Source organism: Hordeum vulgare, chromosome 2H, assembly GCF_904849725.1.
Source record: "Hordeum vulgare subsp. vulgare chromosome 2H, MorexV3_pseudomolecules_assembly, whole genome shotgun sequence".
NCBI lineage: Eukaryota > Viridiplantae > Streptophyta > Magnoliopsida > Poales > Poaceae > Hordeum > Hordeum vulgare.
The window spans coordinates 584,298,921-584,308,002 of NC_058519.1; the positions used below are offsets into that span (position 1 = coordinate 584,298,921).

General features: G+C 44.3%; 1 protein-coding gene across 3 annotated transcripts; it reads right to left on the minus strand.

Annotated features, from left to right (window-relative positions):
* Window positions 1–1,338: 1,338 nt before the first annotated feature.
* LOC123427456 (SPX domain-containing membrane protein OsI_17046) lies at window positions 1,339–8,301 on the minus strand. 3 transcript variants are annotated; one of them, XM_045111511.1, is made up of 12 exons: window positions 7,997–8,301; window positions 7,764–7,897; window positions 5,992–6,064; window positions 5,280–5,400; window positions 4,678–4,989; window positions 4,471–4,578; window positions 3,927–4,381; window positions 3,474–3,790; window positions 3,032–3,213; window positions 2,447–2,637; window positions 1,934–2,067; window positions 1,339–1,837 (listed from the first exon to the last, which is right to left on the minus strand). In XM_045111511.1, exons 3-12 carry the CDS (start codon window positions 6,042–6,044, stop codon window positions 1,599–1,601), a joined length of 2,112 nt encoding a protein of 703 aa, XP_044967446.1. In that variant the 5' UTR covers window positions 6,045–6,064; window positions 7,764–7,897; window positions 7,997–8,301; the 3' UTR covers window positions 1,339–1,598. The 3 variants fall into 3 exon arrangements, with proteins under 3 accessions (XP_044967446.1, XP_044967445.1, XP_044967444.1); XM_045111510.1 differs by having other exon boundaries at window positions 5,992–6,074; window positions 8,001–8,300; XM_045111509.1 differs by having other exon boundaries at window positions 5,992–6,074; window positions 7,997–8,300.
* Between the last annotated feature and the right edge of the window lie 781 nt (window positions 8,302–9,082).

Sequence of the window (9,082 nt, forward strand, 5' to 3'; positions counted from 1 at the left end):
AAACATCTGTCGCAATATATTCTGATGTTTGTTGCGGCCGAAACGAGACTGCAACAGGGAACAAAATTCAGTCCAATTGACATTATGAGCTCGACAATGAGCAGATTACAGCCAACGAGCAGCTGATCCTTCGAACTGAGCAGATGCAAACGAAATCCATTGCTGCTGCGGAACATTCCAGAGTTTGAAGTAGTCCTCACAACGAGACTGCCACAGTTTCGGATTAGATCCATCAAAATGAGGCAACTCCATGCGAGGCCCGGAACTCAGTGAGTCCGGTACGAATGGCCGAAAATTCTCAATAGGCATACCTCTAGCTGGAGGGGGTACATACTTGGAACCTGCCTGTCGCTTCTCTGAATCTGGCTTGAATCCGTCAGATCCGCTGGGTCCGCCGTTGAGCGAAGGATGCGAGCCCAGCTGTGGCTCCCTTGGAGACACCGGTGATGATGACGACGCGACATGAGTGATGTGGTCCGCACCAATGTCGCCGCGAAGCTCGTCGAGGTCGACGCCGATGGACAGCTTGACGTCGTCGATGCGCCCGGACAGCAAATCCAGCTTGCCATCGAGCTTGGCCAGGGCGGATACTGTCGCCTCGTTGCGCTCCGACGCAGTTTTGGCGAGGACAACGTCGAAGTCCGCGCGCAGGAACTCGTAGACAGCACGGGTCTCCGCGGAATTTTGTCCATGGCTTCAGCTCGCCAGTGGCGAGCGAGGCGGGTGTGGTGGGGGTGGCTAGGTAGCTCGAGGATTCGACGGCTCTGATGCCAGATTGTGAGGTCTAGAGCTAGGAATCAACGAATTTCGTTCATCTCCATAGAAGGTAGCTACAATTTCAAACCCAAGAAAGGTACGGGAGAGAGAGGAGAGGACTAAGAACACGCAACACACACGCACGCCAAGTCCTAGCCGCCTGCCGCCGCGGCCGATCTGCTAGCTGGCCTAAGGCCCACTCGCTACCTGCAAGCCTGGTCGGCTTGCAGGTCTCCCTCTTGGGCCGCCCCGCATGAGAGTCCTTTGGCCTCAGGCCCACTCGCTACCTGCAAGCCGAGCCGGCTTGCAGGTCTCCCTCTTGGACCGGCCTGCATGAGAGTCCTTTGGTCTCAGGCCCACTCGCTACCTGCAAGCCGGGCCGGCTTGCAGGTCTCCCTCTTGGGCCGGCCCGCACGAGAGTCCTTTGCCGCTTCTGTAGCTGGGTCGCTGCCCCTTAAAAAGGTGTATTGTTTACAGGTGTAACTTACCGGTTCATGAGCAATTTCCGGCTGGAAACAAAATGACCGACTGAGGCATGTATTTTTTACGGATGTATTTAGAATGAAAACGGTGATACAAATAGGGCCTAAATGCATTTGAATTCGCATGTTCAGGGATCCAAACACAAAAAACAACTTAATTTACATCTGTTTGATGCATGTACTAATAGTACTACGGCATATTTTTCTTACATGGACGTGCGACAAATCAACATTTAAACCGTTTATTGAAGTCTACAAACAAATATTGCCACTACTTCAACAGCCCGGCCCAATGTGGGCAGGAACCGAACATTCTTCAGAGAGAAAAAAAAGGCCGTTCCGATCTGCTTGACTGCCTCCTCAGTACAGGGTGTTGTATGTGCAGAACGTTGCAACAATGGAGACGATGGTGATCACCAGAGGCGGCAGTAGGGTGATGTTGAGGAGCATGTCCGTGCCTAGGTAGCCCGCCGCGGTGATCGTCGCATCAGCAACCACACGGGCCAGCGTCCCGGCCTCCGTCGAAAGGAGGCCGCCATTGTAGGTCCCTCGGGAGAGCCTGGATGACATAACCCGCGAAAGCAGGGATAGGTTCACTCCTGCATTTGTTCGTGAGCAATGGAGAGATTGTTTCAGATATAAAATCGCATGTGCTGCTGAGCTGAATGATTCTCGGATTGTTATGGTGTACATACCTTCAAGCACCTCTGCGAATACGAATGTGATGAGAGCTGAAGAGACATATTGTGGAATCGAGTAGTGAGGAGTGTAACGGAAGCTCATGATAATGCCGATCAGAACCATGATTTCAGATGCCACCAGAATTTGCCTGCGAAAAAAAGGTTTTTTTTTCCTGCCATTAGAAATCTTTAAAATGGGCGTAACTAAGGCCTTGACATCTACTCCCTCCGTTCCTAAATATAAGTCTTTCTAGAGATTCCACTACTAGACTACATACAGATGTATATAGACATACTTTAAAGTGCAGGTTCATTCATTTTGCTCCGTATGTAGACTCTTAGTGAAATCTCTTAAAAGACTTATATTTATGAACGGAGGGAGTAGTAACCTGAACTGTATATAGTTTATTTTACTACTCCCTCTGTCCGATAATATAAGAGCGTTTTTGACACTAATGTAGTGTTAAAAATGCTCTTATATTATGAGACGGAGGGAATAGTATGATACTTATAGAAAAGAGAAGTTACCTGTCCTCAAACCAATTTGTAACGTAGCTCCCGACAATGGCATTTACTGGAAGAACAGTCAACCCAAGAATCGCTAAAAAGATGGCCACGGCACTTGTATCCCAGTTAAAATAGTATGTGGTGATGACACTTGATTCGGAGAGCAAAATTTCCATCGCATACTTGAGCATAAAATATATCAATAGTTGGACCTGCGAAATGACCGTTCATGCGAAGTTATTAAAGGAAAAGACAGAAGACAGTAGTTTCAGTACATAAAGTAAACCTATACATGAACATATGTCCAAACTCCAATGGAAAGAGGGGCAAGCACCTCCAAGATTTTCCTTTGGGCTCGTCGTCATGTTCACTTGTCATGTACTGGTGTGTTGTCTGCTTAATTGTGTGTCAATGCCAACGTACCTTCCAGTTATTAGAATATGTATTTTTAATTATTGTTAAACCAAGACACGATATCTCACGTTATGGAGTTCAGGCAACTTCACTCAATTTTTGTATAAATGAAACTATGGTGAAAATGTGGTTTCTTTTTGGTATGCTTGAGTTCAGGGAAAACAGAAGAGTGGTTAGGGAAAAAAAAGAAACCTTCACAGAGGGTGTCAGCAATTTATATGCTGAAGCAAAGGATGTTGCTGGTTCATGGGAACTTTTGGCATCTTCATTATCATCGTTATCATCCGAATTATCATCCAGCATCTCTTCTGAACCTAGAAGCAGAGGTTGTGCTAGACCTTCCTCCAAGTTAGCACTTTCCTGATGACCTACATCTACAAGAAGTTAACTTCATGTTAGAACAATTTCTGGTGATTATACGCTGTTATCGTACAAGGATGAATTCCAGAGTAGTTTATGTTTTCAAACAGGACAATTTGTTGTTCCAAAAAAAGATTCTCCCTTCGATCCATATTACTTGTAGCTGGTTTAGTATAAAGTTGTACTAACTTGTACTAAACCAGTGACAAGTAATATGGATTGGAGGGAGTAACATTTTGCATTAGCAAGCTACTACTGTGGGTTGAGAGCTTACCAGATTCAGAAGGCTGAGGTGTACTGGCTGCAGCCTTGGCTGCCTCCCTAGCGAAGTGTTCCGGCTCTTTGAATGAAAACCATAGCCACACCAAGTAAAGAAGCCAAGCAACTGACATGACCCATCCGGGTAATGTGCTCTGGTTAAAAGTCAGCGAGTATATCGTAAATTTTGTCTGAAGAAAACCAGCAAGGCCAGGGCCACATGCCATTCCAAGAGCACTAGCACTGACGAACCCTGCAGAGGCTTGTAGTCTGATCTTGAGAGGCACACAGTCACTGATATACCGACGGTTCACAGCTCTTGCAGAACCCAACCTATTGTCAGTATGACAAACGGAGCTACTTCAGAATATCTCAAACCATAAAAAATAATGACATGTGATCTGATCGAGAAACAAAAAACGAATTCATAACGGCAAGTTTGTCGAAGTGAGGAAAAAGATCTGCATACCCGCATAGTATCCGGCCAATCAGGAGAACTGTCAGGGAGTTTAGGTCATATGCCAATGCATACAGCAGGTTCCCAGAGAATAGCATAATGCTGCTGAATACTAGAGGTCTGAAGTATGACCTATTCGACCAGGCACTGAAATAAACCGAAGAGAACACCTGAGCGACCGCCATCGATCCAATGATTATGCCGCAAACTGTCGCGGCGGCTCCAAGACTCACTGAGTAGTCATCTGCGGTCGGGACAATGATATATGTGTTCACCATGTAAAGAAATGTGTTCACTAGGTTAAGCATCAGGGACATGAAATGGTAGCTCTCATCATCGACATTATCCTCTGATCCACTGGGTGTGTCGTCTTGGACGATAAGTGCATGTTGTCCCAAGTATTGCATAAAACTCGTCGCATGTGTGAGTTTCTGTACCGCATGGTTTACCTGGTCTATGATAGGGTCCTGAATATTGGAGAAAAGAATCACACCACACTTTTAAAACCGTACAACAAATAGAACTGAAAGAGAGTGGAACCTTGGAAATACATTACCTGCAGTACAACTGATGGATTATCATATATGGATAAAAAGCTTCCTCGATGCTCATGTTCCAGATATGCAAGGTTGCGTGATAAAGCACCTGCAACTGCTACAATTCCCTGTATTGGTAGAAGCGCATGATAAGTTGCAGAAATGCGGATTAGCTGCTGGAAAAGAAGAAGAAAAACAGTCGCCAATATAAGATGCCAGAAAATTACCACTTGCTTAAAGACTTGCTGAAGCTGCGAATAAGGATGGTTTGAACGAGTGGTGACATAATAATCTGTAAATTTATAGCCAAACCGCTTATCGAATTTCTTCAGTATCTTCCTTAGACCGGTAGCATTCATGTCAACAAAGCGGAGAAGCTTTACGAGATCTCTTCCAACTTCTCTGTAATCCTCACGAAGTTGGAAAACTCTTGATGCATCAACCTGTTGCATAATAGCAGCACGCTGTGCTCCCAATTCCTCAATCCTTCTAGAGAGGTGGCCTTGTTGTTGCAGCAGAAAGAGCACGATCCTTTCAATCTGAATTTAGCAACACAAAAGAACTTTAGCTAATTAATGTGTGTTTTAATTATTTTCAAATCAATAAATGCAAATGGGATAACATGCGAGCTATTAAAGGCTAGGTTAGGTGTCCCAAACAATTTACCTATATATATATATATATATATATATATAGGTTAGCTCCCAATTCCTCGATTTTAATTTCAATATATGTATAGCTCGTGGTGTAGGGAACGATAGACCAAATGGACAAGCAGCTTGAAAATTTGTATTTATGATCATTTCAAGAGAAATCACTCTCTGCATACCTGATCATCAAGAATCCTCGAGAACTCCTTAAGAACTTGCTCGCAATCTTTGCCGCCAATTTGGGTCTGTTGAACGTATTGCTTTAACAATTTCTTCATCAATTTGTAATTGATATAGTACCTATAAGAACATAAAGACAAAATAACTCATAAGATTACTGCAGGAAATTTATTGAACTTATGAAGAAAATTGTGAGCAAGGAAATTGTCCTGTGTCATGTGTACTGAGTTCATCATCATAGGACAACAACAGTTAGATGGCTCCTCGGTTCTTTTTTGGTTTACAAGATTGAAGCAAATGACACAGGTGGGATACAAGCACTAATACATTTTAATTTCTTGTGACACTTTGGACCATATTGTGTCCATGTTCTTTAAGTTTTTGAGAAAAGTATGTCCATTGGCGAGCGACATGTCCAGATCTGAATGTCACATTATGCCAGCGTGTGGGACCAAACTATCATGAGCACCTCAACTTCTAGAATGTGGTTCAAACTTGAACGTGGATTTACGGGTATGAAATAAGGTTTATAGTGTCCAAAATAAGTTAATTGTGGTTAAAAGTGTCACACGTACGCATGGCTCAAACTAGAATAATATATTTTTTGTAGAATAATATGTAATCAATTTGGTATTAAAGTATGAAAAGTCTTCTCTTCCTCTCAACAGATAAAAGAAAAAACTTTTCAGAAGGACTTCAAGACAGACATACCCTTTCCATTCTTCTACTTGATCTGCCATCAACTTCTTTCCAAAGTTCACCATCTTGCTGTTTCTACCAGAATCTAAAACATACTGAGGATAAATCATTAGATGATATGGCACACAAAAACCCATCACAAATGCAGTATCAATTAGACAGCAACTGTGTTACGCAAGCACACTTATGGAATTATTTTTCTATTTTTTATTATATTTAGTAAATTAATTTACTTGTTGCTATCAAATGGATCATTGATTTGCAGTCTAACGTAGGAAAAAGGGAAGGATAGTGATGTACAACTAAGACTTAGAAGCCGCTCCCTAAATAAGGAATGGCATGATTTAGCCAATAAACAGTATGGTCACACGATTCAGCATTAATCAAACGAAAACTACATAAATATTATTTATCACACTCTACCCATTTCTCTGTTTATACAAAATAAATTTAGGGAACCGTCCACTCCATAAGAATTTTGTCATTCACCACAAGGGTCGATTCACGGGGCACAGTAAGTACTTTTAAACAGCAGATCTCAAAGAGAACACAGCTTTTGCCACACAAAAAAAGGAGAACAAAGAACTGGAGACATGTTTGGAGGATCGCACAGATTAATCATGGTGTCGAGAATGATTGGGGAGTCACTGGAGGCGTAACTGTTAGTCTGCTGTAACATTAAGTCAAAAACGTGCTAAATATCTGTCGCATGACTTATCACTGATTGCACCTACATCAAGCTAGTATTAAGTATTAATAGAGCGCAATTGGACAAAATTAATCTATGGTCCGAAGTTGGGACGGATCTGCCAGAGATAATATTAACATCTCAACATCTTGGCTGTCCATGGCTGCCGGATGTGAAAAATAGTCTCCCAAGGTTGATAAGCCAGGTAGCAACAAAACCTAGAACCTGCATGTGTCGTGGCGACAAAATGACGGGGCCTCCATGGCCAGAGGAGCTCATTTATTGAGATACGGAATCGATCATGGGACCCTAAGCTAGAGTACTTCAACAACTTCTCTTTCACCTTGTCCTTGTAAGAAGTCTTATTCTATTTCACCCTTAAAGTAAACTACAGAGTCCTTTCACTTGTCCATTTGTCTTGCAGTGGTTGTTTTGTGGACGAAATCTTGCGGTGGTTGTTTTCTGGACGAAATCATGCGGTGGTTGTTGAGACAAAGCCTCAAGGGTCAAAATTGCTGTCCTCCTTATGTTATTATTTACCTTACGTTATAAGTTTGTCTGGTGCAATAGAAGTTCAAGTTCAGTTCACCGTGATGGGAAGGGAGAAAGAAAATCCTGAGGACTGAGAGGTCGACTCAAAGAAAACTATGCAATGTGCAGGATGAACTTGGATGAACACACACATATATCCATCAAATCTTTCATCCAAAATTCATATACTTCACCGGAAAGGAAAAAAACAAACATATGGCTGTCTTGTTAGGAGTACAGAGTACTGACTACCAACACATGCACCTAGCAAATAATAATTGGAGAAGCAACGTGCAGCTAAGCCGCACCTAGACACAAACACATGCACCTAGCAACTGGACCGATCTACTTTCACTCGACATTTCTCTGTAGATGTCCTAACGAACTCACGTGTTGAATGATACGACCGGACAGTGCACAATACTGAAACCTAAGGATCGAGGGCTCGAGGCGGAGCAGGAGTGAAAAGAAGCATGTAGCAAAGCAAAAATTCGTTGAACACGTACGGCACTCTGTAAAGGAAGTCGCGGAGTATGACACAGTCAAACTCGGAGAAGGAACTCACCGTCACCTCGAGCTTAACCGTGACCAATGGCTGAGGAAACAGGCGAATCCGAAGCTCGATCGATCAGTTCTGGACTCTCCCCGGCTAGTTAGATGAACATCAGCAAACCTGGCCTGGCCGCGACGCAGCAGTCCCTGCAGCACCGGCGAATCAGTTTTCCAATCCGGTCGAAGCATTAACAGAATCAATCAGCCACGCAGGGCGTGCGGAGAACGGGATGGATAGTTACTCACTCACACATATGGACGGCACTCAGCACGGGGGCATGCAGATGCAGGTCAGGCCTACTCGACGATGGCTCCAGGTGCGAAGGGGAAGGGACGGGAGACGAGAGGCGTGGGGCGGTATATATAGGAGCAGCAGTGGCAGGTGGCGTGGGGGGAGAAGAAGAAGAAGAAGAAGAAGAAGAAGAAGGCAGATTGGATTGGGAAGGGGAGGGAGAGGAGGAGGGTGGAGGGTGGAGGCGCGGGGTGTCTCGGGGTTGTGGCGGAGACGGCGCTGCCGCTTTGGCTGCCGATGACTAGCGCGCGGCACTGCTCCGCGTGTTGCGGGTGCGGACGTCGAGGATCGCGTCTGGACTCTCCGCCTTGTCACCGTCCGCGGGCGGGCCCGTGGCCAGGATTTACCCGCTTTCGTTCTCCTTTCCTTTCCTTCCTCGCTTCTTTTGCTGGCAATCCGATCCCAGCCGCCTGGAGGATTCATCCGATCCGATCCCACCGTGGAGCGCGACGGTTTCAATTCGACGGTGGATGTTTCCCTGTATGTTTTCCTTTTGCCGGAACTATATACCATTGGTTTTGCATCTTTGTTCGCGGTCGCGCCTACATGATGACTGCCACACCCACGGCTTGCCCCGCCGTTTAATCGGCAAATATTGAGATGGTCTATGAGTCCCTTCTTTTACTTAATATATACTACCTTCGTTTAAAATAAATGTAGTTGATCTAGTGTTAAATTTATACTGATTTGATATTAAATATATGACACTTATTTTTAGGATGGAGGGAGCATATACAAATTAATTTAAAGCCAGGTTCTTCTTGAGCCTTCGTTTTATAAAAAAAAGGTACATATCAATATGATGCAACCAGGATGATGCTTGGTTGTTTGATCTTGGGCATGACCTTGATGATGTGGGCATTGCAGAGCATTTGAACTTGTGGCGGCATATGGCTGAGTTCAAGCTGGACATGGACGCAAGGGATATGATTCAATGGGTCTGAGAATCAGACGGATACTCTTCTCAGATCGGCATATGGAATTTGTGAGGCGTGATGCCACACCATATGAAGAATTTGTCTCGAGGTTGCGTGCACCAT